This window comes from Maylandia zebra, linkage group LG3 (genome assembly GCF_041146795.1).
Source record: "Maylandia zebra isolate NMK-2024a linkage group LG3, Mzebra_GT3a, whole genome shotgun sequence".
NCBI lineage: Eukaryota > Metazoa > Chordata > Actinopteri > Cichliformes > Cichlidae > Maylandia > Maylandia zebra.
In genome coordinates this window covers 44253834-44281643 of record NC_135169.1, presented here as the reverse complement: position 1 = coordinate 44281643, position 27810 = coordinate 44253834, and the positions used below count along the sequence as shown (strand labels likewise).

Below are 27810 nucleotides of genomic sequence, written 5' to 3'. Positions count from 1 at the left end.
AAAGTGTCACTAAATTATCAGCTTTGTAAGGCGGAGGTTTATTAGGATATATAAACTCATATGCATCCATTCTCTTCCGTTTAACCAATTCAGGAATGCAGGGGGGCTAGAGTCTATTCCAGCTTTCATATGACAAGAGGGAGGGTACACCCTGGACAAGTCACCAGTCAATGCAGGGCTAAGATAGGGAGACAGAAAACTATTCACACTCACATTTACACCTGTGGACAATTAAGATTCACCAGTTAACCCAACCCCACTCACTGTATGTCTTTGGACTGTGGGAGCAAGCCGGAGCACCCATGCAAACCTGGGGAGAACATGCAAATTGAAAGAGCCTGGCCAGATGGTAGAGTTGACCCTGCAAGGCAACAGTGCTAACCACAATGATCCTCCACAGTGTCTCAAGTGACATGTGTATTAGATGAGTGGAAGAATTTATTTCATTTATGTATTATTCACATAATTTTATTGTATTATGTCTTGGTGCCGCTGGATATTAGCATGTCTCTCACACTCATACTTTTAACAGATGGTATCTCAGGAAGTTGGGGGAAGCATCCACACACAAAGGAGATTCAATTAAACAGGCTCTGCTTACTTTGTTTTTTGCCAGCAATACCCTCAGTGTCCATTCCGCTTCAGCCAAGGTTCAAATGGAGATCAATTACCAAGATCTGGGTCATGGCACCAAATTGTGGAAGGAGACAATGCCTTCTGTCTGATTTTTTTTGTCTTGGTAGAGATCACGCAGAGATGTTTCCATGTTTTACACAATCCTTTTATTACCCATTTTCCTTACAGATGCATATGGAGATCAACACACTGCATCCTATGTAGTCCTATGCTAAAGGCTGATCTAAAGAATTCCACACAACAGTTACAGTTATAACCTTTGATCTCCTCCCCTTACAGTAAAAAACCCCACAATGGAAAAACACTGGTACAGTGGCCAGGGGTGTTGACACCCTGACCCCCATCTCCTGTTAGGGCAATGTGGGGTGATCGTGGTCAGAGGGCCCAATGGTGCCAGCGTCCGGCAGCCTCGCCTCTGTCAGTGCGCCCCAGGGTGGCTGTGGCTACAATGTAGCTTGTCATCACCAGTGTGTGAATGTGTGGATGACTGAATGTATAAAGCGCTTTTGGGTCCTTAGGGACCAGTAAAGTGATATACAAATACAGGCCATTTATCATTTTAGAGTCCGTTTGCCCTTTGTCTGCCCCTCACCCTCAGTAACTCTTGCTTCCTGCCCTGGGGGTGGGTGTTGATTGTCCTTCTGCCCTGCACCCCAGTTCTTTGTTCCCATTCCAGGCCTATTTCTATTTTGTATACCCATTAACCACCATATTGTATTATTACAAGCAAACCCAAACTATATTCTCTTCAACTCTGGTGTATATTAAGGAATCTATTCTCAACAGTGTTTTTGCATAGTGACCAGCATTACCCTGTTGATACTGTAATTCAACTTCTAGCCACACTGGTGAAACAGAAAGGGAAGGAATCATGTGCTGAGCTATGACTAGCTGTCTGTCACTGGTTGGCAAACATGAACCCAAACACCTATTTTGGTTTATGTTTCTGTGGAACTCCTTTAAGGGGCACAGTAGTTCCTGTAAATGAAGTTGGTATTTTCATGTAATGCAAAACAGCAGAATGTGACTTCTTGGAATTAAAACTAAAGCGGTAGTTTGACACACCCACAGCTGAGCCTTGTCAAGTAGGAGGTGACACTGTGTGTGTGCTTCAGTCCTTCATGTTATAACTCATCACTTCTCCTGTCAAAAGCAGGTAAGAACAGGAACATTGCTCCATGAGGAAATATTGCAGGCAGATCTTCATGCAACATCTCAACTTAAATTTAGAAAGTGCACTTTATAACTTCCTTCCTTAAATCTTTATTTATGCTTTCTGCTGTTTCGGAAACATCGATGGCAGCAGCACATTTGGCCATGAGTGGTGTCACAACTGCCAAAGGCGCATTCATGATTTTGACTCTGCTGTGTCTGGTCCATTTTTCAAGTTCAGTGATAAACAACGATCAACTGGTAAAATGGTTGTTAACTTTTTTCCTTTTGTAAAAAAAAGATATTTTAATAAATTTCACTTAAAATATGTACTCTTACACTCAAATTGTGACAGTCTGATTAATCGATACATTTTTATCTTTATTTTTAACATTCATATTTTTGTGCCATACACATGTTTCAGGCGCATGTTTGCTGACATGCTTGCATGTTTTCTCTGGTTTTGCAGGAGGAACTGAAAGCAAACATTCAAAAACTCCAACAAGAAACAATGAGAAAGAAGGTGAGTCTGCCAATATTAATGTTGAAGGCATCTATAATGGCTAACATAAAAATTATCATCATAGCAAAGTCTCTTTCTAATTCACTACATATTTTTGTATATTTTGTTATATTAAGTAGGATCACTTTTTGTCCTCCAGGCTGAATATATTTTAGACAGAGCCTACGTTCCAGCTATTCTTGATGGTATTGGACGCTACATGGATCCTTTGTCCGAATTTCTGAAGTCATTGAACGTTTCTACATTGGTACTTACACCAGTGCTGGATTTAATGGATGACCTAAAGACTTTCCTGGAAGCCAGCAAGAAGTACATAATTAAATACTTTGAGACAATAGCTGAAGAAATCAAGGACAGTGAAGATAAACTAAGCAGTGTGATGGCAATATTAACACATCTAGAAAAGCATAAAGATGAACTGTAAGATATTAGTCAGCGTCTGTCTCAAGTATTAAATGTTCTGTATTTCTAAAACTTCTCTTTTATACTGTGCAGGTTTTGAGTCAAGAAATAACTTTGTCATATTTTCTTTTCATTTTCTTTGTTTTAATTGAGTTTAAATGCAAACACAAGACACAGAACTGAGGTTGTGTCTAAGTAACCATATTAACACTGGCAATTGTTAATGATTTAAATGATGAAAGCCTTTTAATGTGAATAAAGACATTAAAGACATGTTATTATTTCATGTTTTTTCAAATTGTGATGTTCGTGAGAAAAGACAGAAGCTGTGGCTGATTGTTATCTAGTGTTTACTCACTGCCCAAAATGTAAATTCCTTAAGCCACAAAATGCAGAACACCCATCACCTGATCCCCTGATGTAGGCCATGTGTGTGTGTGTGTGTGTGTGTCTGTGTGTGTGTGTGTACTGTTATTCCACACTGCTGACTAGATGTTTTATACTGGTGTTAAAGGGAGAGTTTAGTGCTACACTAAATCACATTATAGACCACAACAAAACAACAGATCTTATTTGACTTGTAACTCATCAGTGACACCCTGGAAAATAGAATGAGCAAAATTCATGAACAAATATGTAATAATACATAAAGTTTTATATGATCATAATAGTTATTGTTTTGTAGGCTGTTTTGTTGTTTTTGATTTAGAAATTAATAATTTTACTACTATAAAAACTCATCATCTAAGTAGACAAACTATCTACTAATGTACATATATTATTTACTAAAACTAAAATGTTATAAAACTTATTGTTTGCAAGCTGCTGAAAATCTGGGACCAATAACTAATGGGTCTAAAGTGGACCAGAAAAAGGTTAGTTCAGTCAAAATGAAAGTAAAACTGCAGCTAATGCACGTGAGATGAAAGAAAGTGAAAGGACAACAGAGTATAGGGAACCTTTCAAACACGCCACCTCATTGTGTTTTCATTCTTTACCAGCACAGAACATCAGATCGTCGTCCATTCCCAAACAGGTAAGATCAGTAACATAAAATATGATGTTTGCAAAGTGTAACATTAAAATTTGTTGCCGTATGTGTGTGTGTCAGTTTCTTATTAATGTTATTGACATGGTGTCTTAACCTAATGGGTTCTTTTAATTCTAACAGTGATGGCAGAAGCAACTACCAGAACAAGAGGGCGAACTTGCTTCAGATTCATCAAGTGCTTGTTTGTCTTTATAATTCTGTTCATCTTATCTCTTCTGTGCCTTATTTTCATTGCAATCTGGGCCAAGAACCAAGTGGTAAATTCCTCCTTTGTCAATCTCTTGATGTGGCAGTAATTACAGGATTATTTGTACATACATGTAAATTCTTCCAGTAATTAAGAGCTCATTAAATGTTGGAATTGTTCCTTTTTTATAATGGTATAACCCATGTAAGCCGCTGTTGTTCTCTCAAGATTCAGCAAATACTGAAAAGAGTAAGCGAAGACATTGACAAACACAAGGTGGGTCAGTTTGCACGTTTCTCAAAAGGCTTTGAAAGTCTGTTATGTGTGCTGACAGAAAACAAAAATAATTCATTATTTAAAGTATTTTCTTTATTAATTCTGTTTTAATAAACATATTATGAAGTGATCAACTTTAGGATATTTGTGCTTTGTTTTGTTTTTTTGCTTGTGATAATTTTTATTTTTACCTACCTTTACCCTTAGCATTACCTTCTTGGCTACTGTTAACTGAATGCTCAGACAATGCCATTGGTCAGTTGCAATGTTGGTCCTGGACAAATATATGTTGCAACGACAACAACACAGTAATATCAGATTGTGCAAAAGTCATACAAGTACGGTATTTCTCTGTACTTACTACACTACTCAGTATTGTGTAGTAAATTGAATTGTACCATTTTTTTTTCCATTAGGAAGATGGCGTGTATAGAAGAGCTGCAATCACAAAAATATTTGATCTCGCAAGTTCACTGGACAGCAACAAAAAACTGGTAAATTAAAATTGACCAATTTGTTATTATTTAAAAAATATATATATTGTTTGATTTTATATGCTACTGTTTATATTCTGTAACACACTCACTATGTTCTGTTCCTTTCCTTTCAGGAAATATTCAAGGAAACCCTTCAAACAGCGATAGAACAGGAAGAGAGACTGAAGGTGGGTCTGTCAGTCTCCAGTTTATTCTCAGAAAGTCCATAATATGAGTAGAAATACTATATGTGAAAAGTTTTATTTTTCTCCTTTAGGAAGAATCCAGGTACAAAATGACAACCCTCTCAAAACAATACAATGAAAAAATGAAGGAACTTATGCCTAAATTTAAAGAAGCAATGATATCATCATATAATTTTCCACCACTCCGGGAAATAGTTGACATTACATTTCACATGTTAAAAAAAACCGGCGCTTACATAGACAAGAAGCTGGATGTGCTGCAAGAATAGAGAACTCAGAAAATATAAATGACAGGAGTAAATGATGAGCTTCAGAAAATTGTAAGAAAAACAATAATTTGAACTTGCTTCTCTTTTCATTTGTTGACCTATGTAACATATATCATGTATTTGTGAAAGGACATAATCTGAATTGTTTTTGTGACTTTCTCTAATTGTATACTTCTTAGTTGCATAACATCTTGTCCTATAATGGTCTCGGAGCTGTATTATAAAGTGAAAAGATTTACTCCTGGTGTGAGGCCTAAGCAAGAGCACAGTTGAGCTCTTTGGTCTTGATGCAATAATGACTGCAGTACTGAAATCAGGATCCTTGTGTAGGCAGCACAATTTGTCAGTTAGTTGCAGTTATTTAAGTTCCAGTGTTGCAGTTGTTTAGGCTGTGTTTAACTTCCTTATCATAAAGAGATCAGAAAAATGCAGACCTGCATAGTGTTCTGTTCTGAAACTAAACCTGAGGTTTCCAAATCTAGCTTGTGCTTCCACATGTATGATCTGGTGTTGGCAGCATGTAACCAATCATAGACATGAACAGGTCTACTGAGATTCTCTGCTGACAGTAATATTATTTTGATCGTATTAACTAATGTAATCAAAACAAGAATAGTTTAAACATTTAAACACATATAGTACAGTGTGTGTGTGTGTGTGTCAATGTTTTAATTTACTTCTTTATTTAGAAGAGTTATTCTGATTATAGAAATACTGCTACAATTTATACCATTACATATTAACGTATATTGAGTTAGGTAATAAGAATGCTTGGTGATTTATATCAATAAAGGATTTGTAACTGTGCAAACTGTGACATTTATGGGGGAATAAAGGGGCTGTGGCTGCTTGGTGACAGAAATTTAGTTTTTATAAACTTGAACGGTACAGTTCTGTCATGAAAGTCCAATCAGTATCAAATAATTACAATATAAGAAATATAATTATATTGTTTATAAAGGTCTTTTTTCCATAAATTTTGCATAACATATTATTGTAATTTTAATGTGGTCATTATCTCATAATTATGACATAATTCATGAAATATATATAATAGTGTCTGTGGATTAATGGTATTAAACGCAAAACTGAAGTCCAGAAGGAGTAGTCTGACATATACACTACAAGTCAAAACTGTGGACACACCTTCTCATTTAACAACACGTTTTCACTCCTAACTCATCAGAATGTGACCCCTAAATGACTTCCCTAAACCTGCTCATCTGGAAATCCGGCATTTCATCTAAACAAAAGGCACTTATACTTAAACAGATATACGTGTGTTTGCTATACCATATATCAGCAAGAGAAGATCCGAGATCTCTCATGACCTTAGGGTGTGAGTGTGCATGCCAGAACACTCTGGCATGCACACAAAGTCTTTGCAGACTACTAAGGATCACACATCCTATCACTAAACAGCTGATTATACACCTCTAAGCATATATGGTTAAATATTTCTAAGCACAAATGACAATCAACAATATAAACCTGACATTTGCGCCCTGTTTGACATTTATGCAAGAAAAGTTCCCAGTTATGAACACCTTATGTTTGACAGTTTCAGTGCAGGCATTTTTATTCTCAGCATCTGTTAATCATCCTAAATTACTGTAGGAGTACACAGTTTGACAAATGTATTAGCAGTTATCCTATTCCTCATTGATCTCATTCAATGGTAAACTGCATCCAACAAGTGAACAAATGAATTGTTAACCATCAAAATAAAAAAATAACATTTTCAAAACCATCCCAGCTTGGTGGTACTCCTCCTCTAGACATGTAAATCACACGTCTCTCTGCAGAGTGGTTTAAGTTCTGCAGGGCGTCATAAATGTCTCTTCCAGTTGTTTCCATCACTGTCCACTGTCCATGTTGAAGTCTCTAATTCAGCATTATTGGTCCAGTCTGTTTGGATAAATATAGTAAGCTGATGTATGTCAATTTATTCACACATTTTCTTAAGTGCTTATCCAGCTCAGGATCACAGTGGAGCTGGATATGTTCAGTAAATAAACTTAAAAAAGTTAACAATAAACCTGCATCCATGTACATTGTTGTCCACAGGATGAGAAAATCAAAATGATCAAAGTGGAAGACTGTGGAACATATTAATACATTTTTGTGTGTTTATGCCTGTGTCTTTTACAGGAGGCAATGAAAGGTTTCCTAATAGTTCCTGGTGAATCAAAGCAGAATCATAAAAGTTGTTGGACTGCATGATGGCCTTACCCCTAAGCAGTCATCCTGTTAAAGCAGGAACCAGTTAGAAGCTGTTTTCAAAGTAGCTGAGCAGATTTCATCTGAAGTAAGCGATTAACTGTTTGTTCATCTGTTCTGCCACTTAAAGGACATTTAAGGACAGCTTTTTTTAGTGTCTAGTTGAATTTGAATTTATTTTAGTGACTCTCAAGACCATTTGTAATAATGGACATATTTTTCATGTCTATTTATTTATCTGTCAGCTATAAAATATAAAAAATATCTGAACATGTCCTGCCCTTTATGTTCAAATGATGTAAGACCAGACATCTGTTATCTGTGTTACATTAGCATTCCTCACATATCAATGAGATGTTGTACAGTACAATCCTGCTGACACAGGAGAGGGATAACGACAGCTATTCATTATCATTACGCGATAGATTCAAGCTGCATGATGCAGACAAAGTGACTAAATCATCTTTTTTGTGGTCTATTGTATTTTAAACCCGCAGACAAAGCTGATATCAGAAGTCTGAGAAGAACTTCAGGCCATGTATTGAAAAAGTATTTTTTTCTTGTTATCAAAAGACATTTGGAGTGACGACTTCTACAGTTCAGCTTTTGGCTGTGCTGAAGCAAAGCTTACAGTGTAAGAAGTCACAGTCTTGATATTACCATACCATACCATACCAACTTTATTTATAAAGCACTTTAACATAAAACCAGAGTTTCACAAAGTGCTGTACATACTAATAGCATACGTAAAGAAAATTAAAATGAGATATGATAAAATAAATAGATAAAATAAATTGAAACATGTTAAAACAAATTGAGTCAACCCCTCTAATCAATGCCAAAGGCTTCAGCGAATAAATATGTTTTAAGAAGACTTTTAAATTCAGAGAGAGAAGAGGCCTGCCTAACATGCAAGGGCAGATCATTCCACAACTTTGGAGCAGCTACAGCAAAAGCACGATCACCTTTAAATTTATACTTAGTTTTCGGTACCTTAAGGAGCTGCTGATTGGCGGACCTAAGGGAACGGGCAGGTGTATATGGTTGTAGTAGCTCCGAGAGGTAGGGGGGGGCCAGGCCATTAAGAGATTTAAAAGCAAATAAGAGAATTTTAAAAACAATCCTAAAATGTACAGGTAGCCAGTGGAGTGAAATTAAAATTGGGGTAATGTGCTCAAACTTTTTTGTTCCAGTTAAAAGACGTGCTGCAGCATTTTGCACAACCTGCAGGCGCCTAATGGACGCATCACTAACCCCAAAATAAAGTGCGTTACAATAATCCAGCCTAGAAGTAACAAAGGCATGGATTACTGTCTGAAAATGCTGTTTCGATAAGATAGGCTTTATTTTGGCTAATTCCCTCAAATGAAAAAAGCTAGATCTTACAACAGCTCTGACCTGGCTTTCAAGTTTAAGATTTGCCTCTATTTTAACTCCCAGATTAGTGATGACTGGTTTAACATACTGTGCCAGTGAACCAAGATCTATAATGGTGGCCTAAGAAGCGCCACCAAAAACCATCACTTCTGTTTTCTGTTCATTAAAATGTAAAAAGTTCAAAGCCATCCAGGCCCTTATTTCATCAAGGCATCTGAGCAGCGGGTCTACTGAGAAGCCATTTATCTTTTTAAGTGGGAAATAAATCTGGGAGTCATCGGCGTAGCAGTGGAAAGAAATCCCATGTTTCCTGAAAATAGACCCAAGGGGTAGGAGATATAGAGAGAAAAGAAGCGGGCCTAAAACTGAACCCTGTGGAACCCCACATTGAAGAGAAGCAGCAGAGGATACAAACTCCCCTAGTTTCACAGAGAAAGTTCGCTCTGCCAAATAGGATCTAAGCCACTGCAGTGCGATACTCCGCATACCCACCAACTGCTCTAAACGGGAAATTAAAATATTATGATCCACTGTATCAAAAGCAGCAGTTAAATCTAACAGCACAATAATAACACAGTCACCTGAGTCATTTGCCAAAAACACATCATTAAAAACTCTTAAAAGGGCAGATTCAGTACTATGTAAAGCTTTAAAACCAGATTGGAAAACTTCTAAAATACCGTGTTCTTCTAGGAAGGACATTAATTGCTTGTAAACTACCTTTTCAAGAATCTTTGAGATAAAAGGCAGTTTGGAAATAGGTCTGTAATTCGCAATAATATCAGGATCAAGAGCAGGTTTTTTGAGTAGAGGCTGAATCACTGCATGTTTGAGATTGACAGGTACAACACCAGAGGACAGACTACTATTTACAATGGATTGTACAGCTGATGCTATAGTGAGAAAAACCTCTTTGAAAAATCAATATTCAACACAAAGAAAAAAACGCACTTGTTTGAATTTATTTACAATCACAGTTTTTATAAATTCTGACTGTAAACAGCTTTTACACCATTGATATTCTTTGACACTACATATCAGGTAATGGGATTTAATTTAAATGTTACTATGTCCCAATGAGCCATTTACACTGACCAGTGTCAGTTTAATTGTAACACATTCATTTTTTAGATCCAACATTTCTAAGAGAAATAACTGAATTTTAAAAATGGCAGCCCTCGGGCCAGGTTAAACTGATAGAGATATATGCATGCATTATGAAATTTATGTATCCCAGATAATTGTTATTCATCTAGTCATGGCAGACCTACCTTTTCCTCCCAAGTTAACTGCAGCCCAAAAGAACTAGTGGGGGTATTTACACACTCACAACCAGTGTGGGGTAAAAGAGCTAATAAAAACCTGTCAGCCTGCACAACCACAGATGTGGTAGAAGCTAGAAGAGCTAGAAGCTCTGCTTATGGAGAAACCCTTGGAGAAACTTTCTAAGCCTAACAGGGGACAGGTACTCCTGCCAAAATAAAATGATATAACTGCACATACAGCTCAGCCATAAAGTGAACCAAGTCGACTAGTTAGACAGAATGGGACCAAATGCATCTAACCAGCCTGCACCAACCTGACATTTCTTCCTCCTGAATTAAATGAATGGATGGATGGCTGAAAGTTAAAAGACTACAAACCTAAAGCCACTAGTTCCCACTCTGGAGTTCCCTGACACTGTGTATTAATTGAGCTTGTATCAACAGTTGTAATAGGGTAAGCTACCTAAGACACTGCATTGAATGATTAGTTCTATCTTAATGATTTCAGCTGACTGGTTTCATCTAAGATGTTCTTCTTTTTCCTTTCAGTAGATCAAAACAGTCCGTGCTCTTTCTGCTTCCATTTTGATGTCAAGAAGAAGAAGAAGAATGCTTCAAAGAAGTGGAGTTCATTGTCTCAGTGAACAGTGTGCCGATCATGGTCACACACTGCATCTGGTTTTAAAAGCAACATGTCTGTTCACCACAACAATCAAAAAGTTTGAAATATGTATTGTTGTGAGATGTTTAATATCCTCTTAAGCCCCAAAGGGGTTTAAGTTACTGTAATCTGATTACTTTTTTAAAGTAACGAGTAAAGTAAGGGATTACTATCGCAAAAACGGTAATTAGATTACCATTACTTTCCTGTAGGAACGCTGCGTTACTGCGTTTAATTCCATAAAAAGTGACAAAAACATTAGTGTCCATTGTGCGTGGGAAGAAAACCCCTAAACAAGCACCGAGTGCGCGAAGACGTGATGGGAAATTCACAGAGAAACTCGACCACTGCGGCACACCTGCACCAGGACACACCTCCGCCTACCCTACTCCTGCTTTACAGGTGAAAATAGAGCAAAAGGACCGCTAGTCTTTGACTTTATTTATTTTCTGCTGTGTTTTACTTGCATCTATTTGAAAGACTGAGTGTAAACACAAAAAATATTTTATTTTATGTGCTGGAATGTGCAGAAAATAGGTTTAAATGTTAAACTAATTTCTTCAAGTCAGAGAATGGTGCATATAATTTCATTTTTACTTGATGCATAAAGTTAAAAGATTTAAACTGATAAAACAAGTTAAAAAAAAGAGACTTTTCCATTTGATTACATTTTGTATGATGGATTATGCAGAAAAAGTAGAATTGGGCTGAAAGATCTATCGCTTTATTACCTATTCATGTTGTAAATCGTGTTTTTAAAAAGTAACTAAGTAACTAAGTAATTAATTACTTTTGAAAATAAGTAATCAGTAAAGTAACGGGATTACTTTTTTGGGGAAGTAATCAGTAATTAGTTACTGATTACTTTTTTCAAGTAACTTGACCAACACTGCTGTCAATACATGAATATCCACACGTTGTACAAAAATGTCCTATTTTGGCACACAATTGGACACCAGTCTTTTAGGTATTAAAGAGCAGAAATTAATTAATTTTATTAACAAGCCTAAAAATGCTTTTTTTAAAAATATGTTTTTGAAGAATTAACCACACATTTACATTGTAATAGCCCTTTTCTGGTGCGCATGGAGCGTTTAATTGGCCTCTGGCCCTTTAAACTCTGAGGGGCTGTAACTTTGGTTTCTTTTGGTCAATTTGCATGATTGACACCTCTTTTTAATCGTTTGAGCCAATAGGATCACAGTAACAATGCCACGTTCATGTCACTTCAACCAATCAGACGTTGCAAGGCCAAAACCCACGTGGGCCCAAATTTACTGCATGAGACGTCTGTCCAGTCATGTGTCTATAGGTGGGTCTAAAATGTAGGTTGTTGACGGAAAAACACGGCTAGGTAGGCGTTGTAACTGCTGATAATCACGTGGCTACCGGCTACCAGCGAAAATAACGGAGGAAATCGGGACGGTAAGCCAATTTCTGGAGTCAGTAATAGCTCTGGAAGATAACCAGCCTATCTTTAGCAGGTTACATGAAGTCTGAAGAATTTCTTGTTGTTGTTTGTGTAGCGGACTTCTGCGCATTTCCGTAACTGCTTGTTTAATCATGGCTTGTTTTCATTGTGTTTGGTGGTTGTAGAAATGGTTTATATGACATTTTAGCTGAGATTCATGGGTTTCTGTGGCTACCACACATGTCGGGACTTGTATTTCGGACCCCCTGTTATAACTAGGGGTGGGTATCGTTTAGGTTTTATCCGATACCAGTACCAAACCGGTACTTTTGAAACGGTGCCGGTGCTTAAACGGTGCTCGAACCGGTGCTTAAAGAATGAAGAACACAAACTTTAATCTGTAGCTCTGCTCTAAAAGAGCCTGGGCCCGCCTACTACGCTTGCAAAGGTAAAATGTTTGGCTGGAATCCAAAGTGTATGACATCTCAGGGGGGAAAAAAGCACCGAAACAAAGCACCCCATCCCTAGTTACAACCAATTAAACGTGATCTCCTCCTTTTTGCCCCGGTACCGGGGGCATGGGGCTTAAGTGGATATTAGTGCATGCTGTCATCATCATCATTATCATTTATTTGTATAGCACTTTAAAAACACACCTGGTAAACCAAAGTGCTGTACAATACTAATATGCACATAGTAATAAAACCAGACATAGCAATAAAAAAAATAAAAATAAAAAAAAAAGTCAGTTACCCACAGAGTTAAAAGCCAGGGAATAAAAATAGGTTTTTAATAAAGACTTAAAAACTGCTATGGTTTGTTATTGAACATTGTTCAGTTCTGTTTTGTACTTTGATGACCACTTAGACCAAAGATACTGTTTTAAAAAGTGTTGTTTTTTTCTTTTTAAATCTATAAAGCGCCTGTTCGTTTTTTATTAAAACTAGTTTGACATAAATGTTAGTGTTTCCTTTTTGATCTTTTAATGCTTACGCTACACTGTAAACGTCTACATTAGAGACATTTCTGTTACCTATTTATGAGACTGGGCTGCTTGACTACGATTTGGAAGTGGATGCAAAATCACATGGAGCTTGCTATTGTTTCTTTTTTAATATGATGGACTGACCACAGGAGGTATCTGTTTTGGACTAGGCAAAGAATAATCTGACCCTATTTCTACCTGTCTCTACTGTTTGAAGATTTCACTGAAGTTTGCGCAACTGTAATTGTCAGGATATATATTTATTCCAGCTCTCATAGGGCTGATTAGATACACAATATTCATAATTTTCTTACAAATAAAACTATAATGACAAACATGAACAGCTGTGCATATTTCTGAGACATGAATGTTTGTAAACAACTTTATTTTGTGAATATGCTCATATTTATACAGTGTACATTTGTAGGCTGAAACTGTAATGGTGAACCTGAGGTGACGGTCAACAGAAAGTAAATATATATGTAACGATGGAAAAGAATTAACATGGTTTTGTTATGTTTAAATTCCTGTTAAACTTGGGATCGCAACCATGGGTTTATTTTGAAAGATTTGATTCTGGAACTTTTATTTTGAAAATCCACAGCGGAAGTCTGCTACTGGTAAACTGGTTTTCCCAAAACTTATCCCGTTAGTAGCAGCGAAGCTTTAGCTGTGAGAAGTTCTTCCTTAGTCTGCCCTACTGAATATGAGTTAAAAACATATTTGAAGGTCTTGATTGAGGTTAACATAACAGTGCATTAACAGCATGAATTACCCATACAATAGCATCTGATTAGATTTCGGGTTTTATGATCTTGTTTTGAAATTAATGGGTTAGACCAGGGGTCGGCAACCTGCGGCTCCGGAGCCGCATGCGGCTTTTTTGTCCTTATGCTGCTGCTCTGGGTGGTTTGGGAAAATAAATTAGAAGTATTAAGCTGAAGTGTATTTTATTTGTGTTTAGTTCTTTTTTTAACTTGTAGTTCTAAATTGGAAGATTTTGTTATTAAATATAAAAAATAAAATTATATTTTATTATTTTTCATCTCAAAATAAGCATCACACTCGCGGAAGCTGGTATACCTGCCGAAACGCCGTGCATTTTTCGAGACTTTCAACCCCAGATAAGCCAATTATGGATCTTCGGATCCACATTATGTCAGCAGCTATTCTCCACCGTGAACTGTGTTAAAAACAAACACTGTTTACGCCTCACAGATGACAGCTTACAGTCCTGCGTAAAGATGACTTCGTACAGCCCCGATTTGCAGACGCTGTGCGCAGAGGTTGAGGAGCAGAAGTTCCATTGTAAACATACCACGGCAGACCCGCTGCTTTTCAGCATGTCTTTATTGACCACTTTTCACACACGATTGCTGTACGCATATAGCCAGCTGTAGCTTTTCAGCTCACAGCCCGACAACACAACAGCAGAGGGAGCACAGACTTTAAGGCGGCGAGGCGTGATTGCTGGTGCTGCTCAGGTGCGTCCGACTCCCATGCAGCGGCACTGCCCGCCACACACATTAACCAGTTAAGATACATATTTAGGCAGCATTTTTCAGCAGCATAGTGCTTTTTTTCAAATTACTTTTTAAAAGTCAGGTCAAGGCTCCAAAAGCCCAAAGGCCATATAAGGGTGGCGGCTCACAACAGTTTTTGTTTGCTACATGGATCATTTTAGTTCAGCTGGGTGTCTTTCCTTTTGTTATATTTCTTTAAGAGTTAAAAATGCATTAATTACATAAATAAAATGTCATTTTCTCTGTAGCACTTCATGGATTTCATAAGCAACACACTTTAGTTGCTCTGTGGATTCTTTTAAAAACCAGTTAAAAACTTTTCTGTTCAAACAAGCCTTTATATTTTATATTCTTTACATTATTTACATTTGATCTTTTACATTGTGTATAATGTCTATTGATTGTATTGTTTATTTTAATACTTGTGTACAGTGCTTTGTGACTGCCTGTCTGTGAAAAGCGCTTAATAAATAAACTATACTTACTTACGTTGTTCACACAAAGCATAAAGGTAAAAAAAAAACAATATATACAGTGTCATCTTCAATTTAAATGTCAAAAAGTATTTGTGGCTCCAAGTGTTTTCTTTTGGGTGGAAACCAGGTCCAAGTGGCTCTTTGGGTGTTAAAGGTTACTGACCCCTGTGTTAGACGGTAGAAAAAATGGACACGCTGAGCTAGCGGCTACCAGCTAGAGGAGACTGTCATGTCTAATAATTTGAAACTTCTCTTCAAGGTTCAAGGTTCTTTATTTGTCACATGCATAGTTATACATGTATAACACACAGTGAAATGTAACCTGACACGCTCCTCGACATGTGCAAAAATGGGGGGGTGTGTGTAGAGTAAGAACATTATATATATAGTATTGTCATGGTTGGCTGTGTGGCAGGCGGGCAAGCAGGAGTGGTGGATCCAAAATGCAGGACTCAGACACAGAAGTTCAACTTAAAGCGCAGCTTTATTGCTGGAAAACCTCTTACTAACTAAACTCACCAAAAGACAAACAAAAACGCTGGTGGACTAAAACACTGAAGCAGAAATACTGAACTGGAAACAAAACACTGGTAACACGGAGGCAAAACACACAGCTTGTTGAGGGTACGACGCAATACTGACTCAGAGAAACACAGGGACTAAATACACTGGGAAGTAACGAGGAGAATGAGACACAGAAGGAGGGCACAGCTGGGGGAAATTAGAACTGACGAGACAAGCAAAGCAGGACACATTCACATAAGACACGGACCTACAAAGTAAAACAGGAAGGATCACACAGAGACGCGAACTTGACACAGTGGAGACAGCAACTAAGAAAAACAGAGACATAAACCATAAGGCAGAGGACTCTAAGAACCGAGAGACACAGAGGGGAACTCAAACATGCAGACACAGACTTACACAGAACAGAGGGGACACAGAGAAACATGAAGGGCAAGGGATCGAAACTAGAAACTCACACCAAGTACAATAATACAAAAATCACAATGAACTAAAACGCTGGGTCAGGAGACCCAGGACCCTGACAAGTATATACATTAGGTGAATGTGCAGTAGTAGCAGCAAGCAGGTGAATTCTGTGCATCTCTTGAGTTTGGGCGGAATCCTGTTGTTGAAAACCCACGGTTATTCATGTCCCATGTTATTACAGGTATGTGTATTTTGAAACATGTATTTAGTTGAGCTGCAGGTTCATTCTGTTTAAGAAATAGTGCTTATTACGTTTTGTCCACCAGATGGCAGCATTGTTTCCATTTACTTTTGTACATGAAAGAAAAATTTGGCTTTGGTCTGGAAGTTCATTTATTTTCCTGGACCAATATTTTATTTTCTGATCAAACAAGAAATCTTTAATGAGCAGCTAGACTTGTCTCGCATTAACTGGCTGAGTTAATGCCAGTTAATGCAACATTGAAGCAGCTGGAATCCATAGATGTGTGTGTTCATGGAGCTGCATTTTCACCTGCTGGACATCACTACCTGACAAGTTTAACTGTCTTCAGAACATTGCAGAGGCCTTATTGACAGTATTTGGCTCTACATATCTGTGTGAGCAGATTTTCTGTCACGAGTGTCCTCAGGTAGCTGTGTGAATGCTGGACACTCGGAGAACTGTGTCACTGAGTGGGAGACCAGAGATCATATTAACATGTGTGTCTCTGTATTAACCGACATGCCATATTGGCTTAGTTTATTTTTCTTATCATTGTTGTGAGGAGACCATAAATAGCATTTTCTGTTGTACAGTCATTTTGCTGTTATGGAGTTCTTGTTATGGATAAAAAGTGTCTGTTTTTTGTTTCAAAATAGCTGATAACTATTCACTGATAGCTGCCAACATCTTCGAACACATATAATTCTAGAAAGTGGTTCTATGTCGTGTGTAACTGTTAATATAGAGCGTTATTAAATTTATTGCTAATGCAATCATATGGCACACTGACCTCTGAGGAAATTTTAAATGGCACTCGCCATCAGAAAGGTTGCCTACCCCTGCACTACAGACTGACTCTGTCTCCATGGTTACATCATATATTATATAAACGGCTTCCAAAGATACCGCCATGGCTCACTGCAGCTGTAACACTTTCACTCTTTGCCAATCATTTCACGTTTTTGATAGCTATGAAGAAAGAATATGTTTTTAAGGTCATGATACGCGGTTGCTATGGTGGTTGCTTTTCCGTTATTTGAGGTTATGGATGTTATTTGACTGGAGGTGTAACTCACAGACACACGAGACGCGCCATTACTCCAATGAGTGTCCTTTATTATTTTTCATCCCACCCTCACAACACCCAGCACAAACGTTCCTACCTCTTAACATTTACCTGATACTACAGTTGCTGTGGACTAGGGTGAACTGTGCGTCCGATTCCTGTTATTAGCTGTCTGCCGTAGGAAGCCTGCATTCCATTTAGAAGTAGCGGCGGTCTGCCATAAATCGAAATCAAACGGCGCTTTGTTCTTTAAGAAAAGGCCTTTTATAGTCGTTCATGACACGCGTGCGCACACACACACACACACACAAAACACTTTGCCTCACAATGCAACTTTACTAAAACCTTTGAAGTATATGATATAAAATAGAAAAATGAAGCAACCAGAGATTTAATGATGAAGACTCTGGGTTCTGTAGTTCACTTTTTACAGTCCTGAATGACTCTTTGCACATTCATATAATTTATTGAGGTGGAGTTTAGAATGCACTTTGCATTTAGACTGTTGCTGTTTAATTTTTTAAATTGTTACCTTGTTATGTCATGAATAAGGTTTACCTGCCTGGGGGTTGATGGATCAGCTGGACAAAGGACCCCCTGAAGATCCTCTACCTAATCACATGAGCCAAGGTTTGAAAACGGGTGTAGGTCACAATCAGCCAAGGTTTCGGGTGAGCTCATTGTGAAACCTAGCCCCACCCTATCATTTGATTTCCTGAGTGGGCGTTAAGGCGTCTGGGAAGGGATCTCAAAACTGAATTATAGATGGCAGATGCCTTCCATCTATATGCTGGCCCATGTCTACGGGACTGATTTCTGCTAATAATGCCCATTGTATGGACTGATAACATCCAAAGCAAGTGAAAGTCACCCAATCGCTAGCTGTACCATTACCCAGTATACATCATCCCTCCATCAATGCAATAAACGATACAAAAAAATAGCCTGTATTTAATTTATCTACTGTATCTGCTGTTTCTCATGTAGTTGTTTACATTATATAATTTATCATGTTCAGTATATATCACTACAATGTGATTTCGGAAATATATAAATATACGGACAACAGGCTCTTCCGCGGCAATCTCTTGTAATCAAAAAACAACGTTTAGGGAGCTCTATAGTATTCAATAAGAAGACCCTGCACGTCAATTCTTGATATGAGGGGGGTACCCGACGCGTCGATAAGTGAAGCAGAGGGACCCTGACCATGCGTCACACATTTGACGAGTTAGGAGTGAGAACGTGTTGTATATATAGTTAAATTTATATCGTCTATTTTTATAGTCAGTGATAATTATACTTTCATTTTATTTTAGTTTAAAATTTATTTCTTTATTCTTTTTCATCACAACTACTGAAATTTACACCCTTTTTCAGACATACATATTTTATTAATATTTGTCCTGACACTTACTTCTGATAAGCATGCCTTTTTGGTTTTAGACGGAGATGGTAATGTACATATTGTATCACTTTATACACACAGTATCTGATCTAATCTAGCCAGTATTTGTATCACTATGAGAGCTGCATAAAGCCTTGGCTTGTGATCAAAACTTGACAGACCGGCTGTTCAACAAGGCAATACTCCAGTCATTTTTATTACTAAAACCAAGTGAGTCACTTGGGGCGAGGGCATATCCAAAGTGAAAGAGTGAATGAGGAAAAACCAGTTGTGCAATCAAGCAGGGATGCCAGGAATCTGCACCTGTCAGTAACTGGTTGAATGAGTTGGAATGCCACACACTCAGAAGACCTAAAAAATACTGCATACTTATCTATTTAAAAAAAAATCCAAGTTGTGACTGAGGCATTTTCACGTGTCTCAAGTGACACTACTGATGTAATATTCCTGTAAAGTGAAACACGCAAATATCTGTGAAACAAAAATGAAAGCCCGAGGTATGAAGGTGAGCTAAACACCTCAGCCTACATATCGGGAACAACAAGGAAACACACCTTAAAACCCACGTTCATACATGCAGACGCATACGTGGCAGAGTTGAGCAAAATGGGAGGTGGAAACAGGAGAATGTATAAAAGCGCACTGCGATGTCCCATCTCTTCATGTGTTCATTCACCAACTTCTTTTTACATCACAGGTAAGTTCAGAAATTAAAACTCATATCAAAGATGATTCTAAGAAATTGAACAAATTTATTCAAAACTGTTAAAATGTGTTGTATTGCAGTTCATGTTGTACATTTTTAAATTTAACATTATAATGACATTTGAATATAAAAATCTTCAGTTTGTAACCTTACTATTTAACTTACTGTGCTTTACACTGTACAATTTCATCTTAGAGGCAGATTTACTCCAAACAGTGATGGCAGCAGTTCTAGCCTCAAGCAGGGGACTGACTGTTTCCAGCAGCACCAAAGGCCTGTTCCTCATCTTCACCCTGTTGTCTCTGATTTGTCTTTCAAGTGCCTTGATAGACAAGGACCAACTGGTAAACTGTCTTTTACGATCTCTTCACTGTAATTTCCAAGTTGATAGACTCTGTGCGTGACCGCAAATAAAGTTTGTGATGATTTTTTTTTTTAATAACTTAATTTTTTTTTGTGCATTTGTTGCATTATGCATTATATTAACTTCAGCCATACGAATCTCCCAAACTGTAACCATGTCAATGTTTACTTTGGTTTTTCAGGAAAAATTCAAAGACAGCTATCAGAAATCACACCAGCAGCTAGAAAAACTGAAGGTCAGTACATGTTTCTCACATACTTAACAAACATTGTCTAATTATACTGGTGCATTAGGAGCTGTAATAAGTGACTCAAGTACATATATGTCAAAATATAATGTGGCAAGAGTAAACTGAGTTTGTGGAATGTTATGAAATTAATTAAATGTTCTCCTATCAGATTGTGTTGAAACAACATGTGACTGACTCCAAACAAAAAGTGACTGTGTTCAAACAACAAATGGACTTCATTACAGAGAAGCTGAAGGAAACCGAGGCTTACATTGATAGAGAGGAAGAGCAGTTGGGAAGAAAAATAGAAGAAAGTGAAAAAGATCTACAAGAACAGAAGAAATTTATTGAATTCCTTGAGGAACAGCAAACTGAACTGTAACATCCGTCTCAGTGATTTCCTTTTTCTCTGATGTTGCATCTGTTTAGTTCCCTTATCATACAGTACTTGTTTAAGTTTGGTTGAACTTTTTTAAAAGTGTCCCCCTTCTTTACAATTTTACATAAACTAGGAGTTTACTATTAGCTATCATTTTCAGGAGGATTTTATATGTTAATGATAAATAGGGCTGTGCGATATGACCAAAATCTCATATCCCGACATGAGAATTCTATTGTCCCGATAACGATATAAATCACAAAAATGTAACATTTTCTGTCAATTCTGTGAATCTCGGGCAGCTCGTCTGGCGGGAAGTGTTTCCAGCTGCGCGTCATGTAGCTGGAGTCGAGTGTTTTAACCGATGCGTGAAACTATACATTTAGCCCTTCAAATCAGCTGTGATGGATCATGGACACATCTAAAACCTCCAGGAGGCCTGGAGTTGCCTACCCCTGGGGCCCGTTCTTCGTACGTCGCTTACTACATCCAAGACCAAATCATCGCGCTAACCGTGAGCTCGCTAATCCGGTTCTCCGAACACACCTGCTGTTGACGATTAGTACAGTTGGATGAAGTAATGTGAGATCACTGGGTGTCGTAAAAGGGGCTACGCATCGATAGTAGAAACATTGATCGGCAACCCTTTGATTGGTCGGCGAAAATGTCGAAGGAGCGCGTTCGGTATTTTTCGGCAGCAGAGCAAGAACTCTTGAGTGAGGGATTTTAGGAGTTTCAGAGTTTAATCAGAACGCAAGGGAACACTGCAAAGGCTGCAAAAGCAAGGAGAGAGGGCTGGCAGAAAGTTGCTGACAAATTAAACTCGTAAGTAATTTCATATCACACTATATTATCCAATATTATATTACATTATATTATATTATATTATGTTATATTATATCCCCTTTCACATTGGAGCCACAACAGGACCCACTAGAACATGGGAACAAGTAAAAGTGAAATATAAGAATATTCTACAGAATGGTAATATTTATCACTTATATTGCTTTTCGTCTCTTGGAAAGAGACCCTGGAATAATCTGTTTGTTTGTTCATAACAGCAACCAAGAAAAGGGCAGAGCAGAAGAAGACAGGTGGTGGTCCTGCACCCCCTCGTCAACAAGTTGGTTAAGTGAATAATACCCTCACGGGAAAATCGATATCTCTCAATGAGCACACTGTCACGCTGAGCTAAAGGATCCTGTCTGTCCCGCAATATACGCTGAATTCTGAGGACTCTCCTTATCAATCTTGCACCTTCCGCAATGGGTGGCTCGCGTATACGGACAGGACATGGCTGCGACAGGCTTCCCAAATCCACCTTCGCTTTTATAGCCGTGGTCTCCCATCTTGATTGCACAAAGTAATTTACTATTACTACTCTAAAATATGAATTACATCTGAAATAATCAAATACATGTAATAGAATGTTAATAGTTCATTTCCCTTTTTTAGGATATGACCTGTATGTATCTGTGTGAAATCAATAAAAGGATCAAGTGCTGCATTATCTTTAGTTACATTGATAATATTTATTTATGGTGAAACAGTGGTGGAATATCGCTGTTGCTTTCATATAAATGAAGCAGACATACCTGCGTGGCCGCGATCTAATCCTGTTTACATAAAGTAAACCTGCTCCCGAGCAGGTTTACGCTTACGGCTCTGTTGCTATGACAGCAAGTCCCGGATGAGCTTCGGGGAACTGAACGATCCAAGATCACACGAAATCGTCAACAATCTAATCCAGCTTACTTAGCGAGGTACGAAGAACGGGCCCCTGGTCTAACATTATTTAATCCTTGCATCCATGACTTTGCCCATGGTGTGTTTGATCTTGGCAGCTTGTTCACCCCTAGGTGGCACTATGTCCTTCACTGCCACCATCCTCGTTCCCTGCTTGCATCTATGTTCCTTCTATCACAACTCTGGGATTTTGTCGGGAGAATGCAAAGCTGCAGAAACACTGAACTCTTTTAAGTCTAAAATTAAAACTCATTATTTAGACTTGCTTATGAGTTACTGATCCTATTATGGCTCTCTACCTGTTTGTTTTAATTTTTTCATATAAATTATTGTCTTGATTATTGTTTTATTGTAAATGCTTTTTTGTAAATGTTTTCTTGTATTTTACTTTTATGGTGTTTTATGTGTTTTATTTTAATCATGTAAAGCACCTTGAATTGCCTTGTGCTGAAAGTGTGCTATACAAATAAAACTGCCTTGCCTTTGTTATTCTATTAAAATTTTTCTGAGGGCTTTGTTGTCCTCTCGCTTGACTTTGAATTCAAGGATTCAGACAGACATTTCACTGCTTCTTACAAAGTATTTACAAACATGCTGCTTTAATTACACATGCTCATAACAAACCTAAACGTGGGATGAATTATATGAGGTACACCAACATGTGTGTAACTTATTTCAAGTGTTATAATATTTTTCAATGGGAGTTTGATTATAAGATATACTTCAAAACACTCACATAACTTTACTCCAGTGATTGCCTTTTCTGTGAGTGAGGCACTCTATATAATTACTTCCCAATGATTTAGTAGATATATGAATTAAACAATGATGAACAATAATTATTTCCCAAACATTACACACAAATACTAGGAAACTGACTGTGACACACACACACCTACACACACACCTAGTTATTGGTTTTTAAAGTTATTTGTTAATCAAATGTGAAACCCTGAGCTTCAAAGGCAAATATGGAAGAAGTCTTGTACATAGATACGAGAAAACATAGTGCAACACACCTAGAAACAAATTACCCAAGCACACACACAGGAGAGCCAGTATTGGAGTGCCAGTGTAATCTATTAAAGCATATTGTGATGCCACCTCTTCATTTTTTAAAAATGTATTACATTCCTTCTTGAGTGATTTTGCACTAATATTCGAGTCAACAAATACTGTGATTTACAACAAAAACCAAAAAAAGCTGCTGATTTTTTATTTATTTATTTGTATGTATGTGTAGTTCTATTTATATGTATTATATTAAAACTTATGTGATGTGTATGTTTAAAATAACTCATTACTGACAGGCAGAGGTAAGAAGTAACAAAGTACAAATATTTTGTCTGTAATTGAGTAGTTATTTTTTTAGCAACTTTTTACTTTTACTCCCCTCATTTCAAAATAAATCTCTGTATGTTCTACTCCTTACATTTACAAAACAAAAAACTTTTTGAAAGCAATTTCACCACCATCATGTGTCAAATAAATTTCTCAGCTTCAACAATAAGTTGATTCTTCAGATGATGTGGCAGCAGTAAATGGGCTAGGGTGTTTTTTAAGCATTCGCGTTTTGCATTTTCACATAGAATTCCTGTGAAGTAAAACAGACAAATATCTGTGAAACAAAAGTGAAAGCCTGACGTAAAAACGCAAGCAAAAATAATAGTTTTATCACCTCAGTTGACATAATACGAACAACACTGGAACACACCTTAACACACCCACACACATGGAGGAAATGGGAGGTGGAAACAGCAGTGTATATTTAAAAGGACAAAGGAGCTCTGGTCATTTATTCATTCACCAGATTCTTTTCACGTTACAGGTAAGTCTGAAAATTAAAACTGATCATCTCATAGTTTATTTTAAGACTTTTAGAAAATGATTTGAAAATTTTACAAAATGTGTTGCAGTTCAGTAGTTTCAGCATTTCTTTGTAATTTGTGTGTTCTTTACACATCTTGATGTTTTAAATCTTTTGATTTAAAATAATAATGAAGCTAGAATTTAAAACTCTCCAGTCTGGAAACGTATTATTCACCTCTTTTTCCTAACACTTGTACATTTTCTTTTTAAAAACAGATTTAAACAGAACAGCGATGGCAGCAGCAGCTTTAGCCTCAAGCAGTGGAGTGACTGTTTCCCGCACCACCAAAGGCCTGTTTCTCATGTTCACCCTGCTGTGTCTGGTTTGCCTTTCAAGTGCCCTGATAGACAAGGACCAACTGGTACATTCAACATTGCTCAGTCAGCAATTTTACACTTAAGGACCACTAGTTTTTGCTTAATATTCAGTGACTTTATTAAAGTAATTTGCAAGTCAACAGACTTTGCGAGTGACCACAAATACGTTTTCTTATGAAATGTGTTGGGTTTTTTTCATTTCTTTATATGTTATTCAGACTTTTTGACATTTCTATCTGATTATAACGAAAGAAACAGTACAAAAATAAGCAAAACAACAACACAAAACTGTTATATTTCAGACAGAAATGGTGTAGGCCATTTGTGCACCAAAGCAGCAATGTAACAGAAAACAGTGTTTCATAATAACACTAATATCATTAGTATTTGTTACATTATGCACTATTTTATAACTTCAGCCATACATCTATTGAACAATAACCATCTCAATGGTCACTTTGGATTTTCAGGAACAACTCAGAGAAACCTATCAGAAAACACGACAACAAATAGAAAAACTGAAGGTCAGTACATGTTTCTCACATACTTGCCAAACATTGTCTAAGAGTAGTGGTGTATTAGAGAGCTGTAAAAGTGATTTGTTTACATATTAAAAAAATTATAATGTGGCAGTAGTAAACTGAATTTGTGTAATGTTAATAAAGTGATTAAATGTTATCCTATTAGGCTGAGCATGAGGAAGAGGTGGCCTCCACTACAGAGCTGATGACTGAATACATGAGCTTTATGGACCCGATGATCGCACTGATGAAGAAAACCATGCAAGCATCACGTGATGCTGATTTTCCTCCACTAGATAAATTTATGGAGAACGTTAAGAATTATGTGAAGCAAACAGAAGCTTATGTTAACGGGAAGCACGAGGAGATCGGCGAAAAAATTGAGGAAAGTGAGAAGAAACTGGGAAAAACTAAGAAACTTATTGAATTTCTTGCGATACGGTCTCTCAATCACACCACCACACAGTACTGACCCACACATATGGTTCTTACACACACACTGGACTTTCTGGACAACACTGGTCACTATATTCTTCATTTCCAGTTAATACTTGTACAGCTGCTGTTATTGTGTATATATTTATTTATATTTAGATTTCTTCATACATTCTTATATAGTTCTATATTGTGTATTGTGTATTTTGTTGTACAGTTATTTTATTTTCAACTTTAATTTATATATTTTATCTTATTCTTCCCAGTTAAATTTACCCTTCATTCTAATTTGTGTTGTACAGTTATTTCATTTTTAACCTTAATTTATATTTTATTCCTTCCTAGTTAAATTTACCCTTTTTAATTTTTCATATTTATTTCCTATCTTATTCATAGCCTTTTCCTTTTTTGTTTTCTTTAGGTCACGAGCAGTTGTCCAAGCATTTCACTACATATCGTACTGTGTATGACTGTGTACGTGACAAATAAAATTTGAATTTGAATTTGAGGAACAGGAAGCTGATTTGTAACTTAAATGTCAGTCTTTTTTCTTTTTCTCTCCTTTTCTCTAATAGAATCTATTTAGTTCCCCTGTCATATAGTACTTTGTAAAACTATGGTTTAACTTTTTCTGTCATCCTTCATTACAGTTTGACATAAAGTAACCTAGGATTTTGCTATTAGCTACAACTGTTCAGAGGATATTATGGGAGTACATCTGTGGTACTCCCATCTTTTTCTGACATGTCTTGTTTTCATTAGTGGAAGCAATGTTTATATAAATTGACACATAATAAAGACATATACCGAATTTTAGTATTGTTTGTTGTCAAAATATCTACAGTGGTGTGAAAAAGTGTTTGTCCCCTTCCTCATTTACTAGTGTTTTAGCACATTAGAATATTTGTCACACTTAACTGTAGCTGTTTCAGATCATCAAAAAAAAAAAATTAGACAAATGCCACTTGAATAAATGGTCAAATGATTTAAATGATGACTCCTTTAATTAAGGAAGAAAAGTAATCCAAACCAGCCTGGTCCTGTGTGAAAAAGTAATTGTCCGTCTTGTTAAATCGTGATTTAACTGTGATTAAATTAGTTTAGTTTCACTAAACATACTCAGGCCTGATTGCTGGCAGACCAGTTGAATCAAGAAATCATTTGAACAGTACTACTCTGATAAAGTGAAGCAGGTTAAAAGATCCCAAAAAGTACCGCATCGTGCCATGATCTAAAGAAACAAACTTCACACGTCTCATGTCAGAGTTCGTGATTCAGCAATAAGAAACAGACTAAAAAAACTCAAAAAAATGCAAAGGCTTGTGTCACATTTGTGAGACACTGTATCTCTCGCAAAAATAAACAACTTTTTCTTTTATGTAATATCCCTAGCAACTAAAATGTAATCTATTTGTTACGGATAATCTATTTACAAATTATGTAACATATAATCCAAATTGTCGATCCATCCATTCACTTCCACTTATCCTGTTCAGGGTTGCTGGAGCCTATCCCAGCTGTCATAGGGCAAGAGTCAGGGTACACCCTGGACAGGTCACCAGTCGAACACACAAAGACAGACAACTATTTGCACTCACTTTCAATTTAGATTAAACAATTAACCTATCTTTGCACAGTGAGAGGAAGCTGGAGTAATCCCACACAAACACAAGGAGAACATGCAAATTCCACACAGAAAGACCCCAGCCTGATGGTGGAATTGAACTCAGGACCTTCTTGCTGTGCAGCAACAGTGCTAACCACCGTGCCACCCAAATTGCTTGTCCACTTTTGAAATATCTAAACAATGCATTTATCATTTAGTGCATTCTAAAGTTAACTTATACTAGTAGAGTTTATTTTTCCAAACCACATGTGAAACCCTGTGCTTTGAGTTATTGTATGTCACTTGTTTTCCATGTTGAAACTATTTCAACGATTTCTGCCACTGTAACAAACACACACACGCGGGGGGGGGGGGGGGGGGGGGGGGGATTGAAGATCAGAACAGAAAAGAGAGTAAGGATGAGCCAGCACTGGAGGACCACTCACATTGTGTGTGCCATAGGTTTGAGTCAGTCTGCTATCATCTCTCATCTGTTATCTCAGGATGGTGGTGTATGAGAAGAGTCTGTTTGTTGTTTTCACAGAGTAGTTGAAGTTGACGGTACTTGAAGTTATTTAATCAAATATTGATATCTAGTGTCACTGAATTTATGTAATTTTGCTACACAAAATATTGCAATTCTACATATTTGTAACCCTTCACCCTGTTATTTACATGTCATTATTTTTTTCTTTCTACTCTGTCTCCTTTTACTCTCTTTGATTCTTTTAATTTCTTTCTCTTCTTTCTTCTTGCTTTCCCCTCAAGCCTCAGTGGTCTGATCAGATTGCTTAAGCTAACATAGATTTAGATTTGCAATCTGTTGCGGATTTCAGTCTTTCAAAGATGTGTAAGACAATTTAAAGAAACCTTCATTTATTCACAGAACA

General features: G+C 37.1%; 4 protein-coding genes across 4 annotated transcripts; all 4 read left to right on the top strand.

Annotated features, from left to right (window-relative positions):
• Positions 1-1711: 1711 nt before the first annotated feature.
• LOC143417108 (uncharacterized) lies at positions 1712-2986 on the top strand. The gene is made up of 4 exons (XM_076882737.1): positions 1712-1792; positions 1940-2049; positions 2258-2311; positions 2451-2986. The coding sequence occupies exons 2-4, from the start codon at positions 1954-1956 to the stop codon at positions 2733-2735; spliced, it is 435 nt and encodes a 144-aa protein (XP_076738852.1). The 5' UTR covers positions 1712-1792; positions 1940-1953; the 3' UTR covers positions 2736-2986.
• A 686-nt stretch (positions 2987-3672) lies between these two features.
• On the top strand, positions 3673-5979 carry LOC143417107 (uncharacterized). Its single transcript, XM_076882736.1, has 6 exons — positions 3673-3749; positions 3885-4021; positions 4180-4227; positions 4644-4721; positions 4838-4891; positions 4981-5979. The coding sequence occupies exons 2-6, from the start codon at positions 3887-3889 to the stop codon at positions 5176-5178; spliced, it is 513 nt and encodes a 170-aa protein (XP_076738851.1). The 5' UTR covers positions 3673-3749; positions 3885-3886; the 3' UTR covers positions 5179-5979.
• Positions 5980-19375: 13396 nt separating this feature from the next.
• LOC143416547 (uncharacterized) lies at positions 19376-22682 on the top strand. The gene is made up of 4 exons (XM_076881908.1): positions 19376-19444; positions 19649-19797; positions 19999-20052; positions 20216-22682. Exons 2-4 carry the CDS (start codon positions 19672-19674, stop codon positions 20426-20428), a joined length of 393 nt encoding a protein of 130 aa, XP_076738023.1. The 5' UTR covers positions 19376-19444; positions 19649-19671; the 3' UTR covers positions 20429-22682.
• Positions 22683-23920: 1238 nt separating this feature from the next.
• LOC143416744 (uncharacterized) lies at positions 23921-25351 on the top strand. Its single transcript, XM_076882246.1, has 4 exons — positions 23921-23999; positions 24257-24402; positions 24829-24882; positions 25046-25351. Exons 2-4 carry the CDS (start codon positions 24274-24276, stop codon positions 25349-25351), a joined length of 489 nt encoding a protein of 162 aa, XP_076738361.1. The 5' UTR covers positions 23921-23999; positions 24257-24273.
• The last annotated feature ends 2459 nt before the right edge of the window (positions 25352-27810 follow it).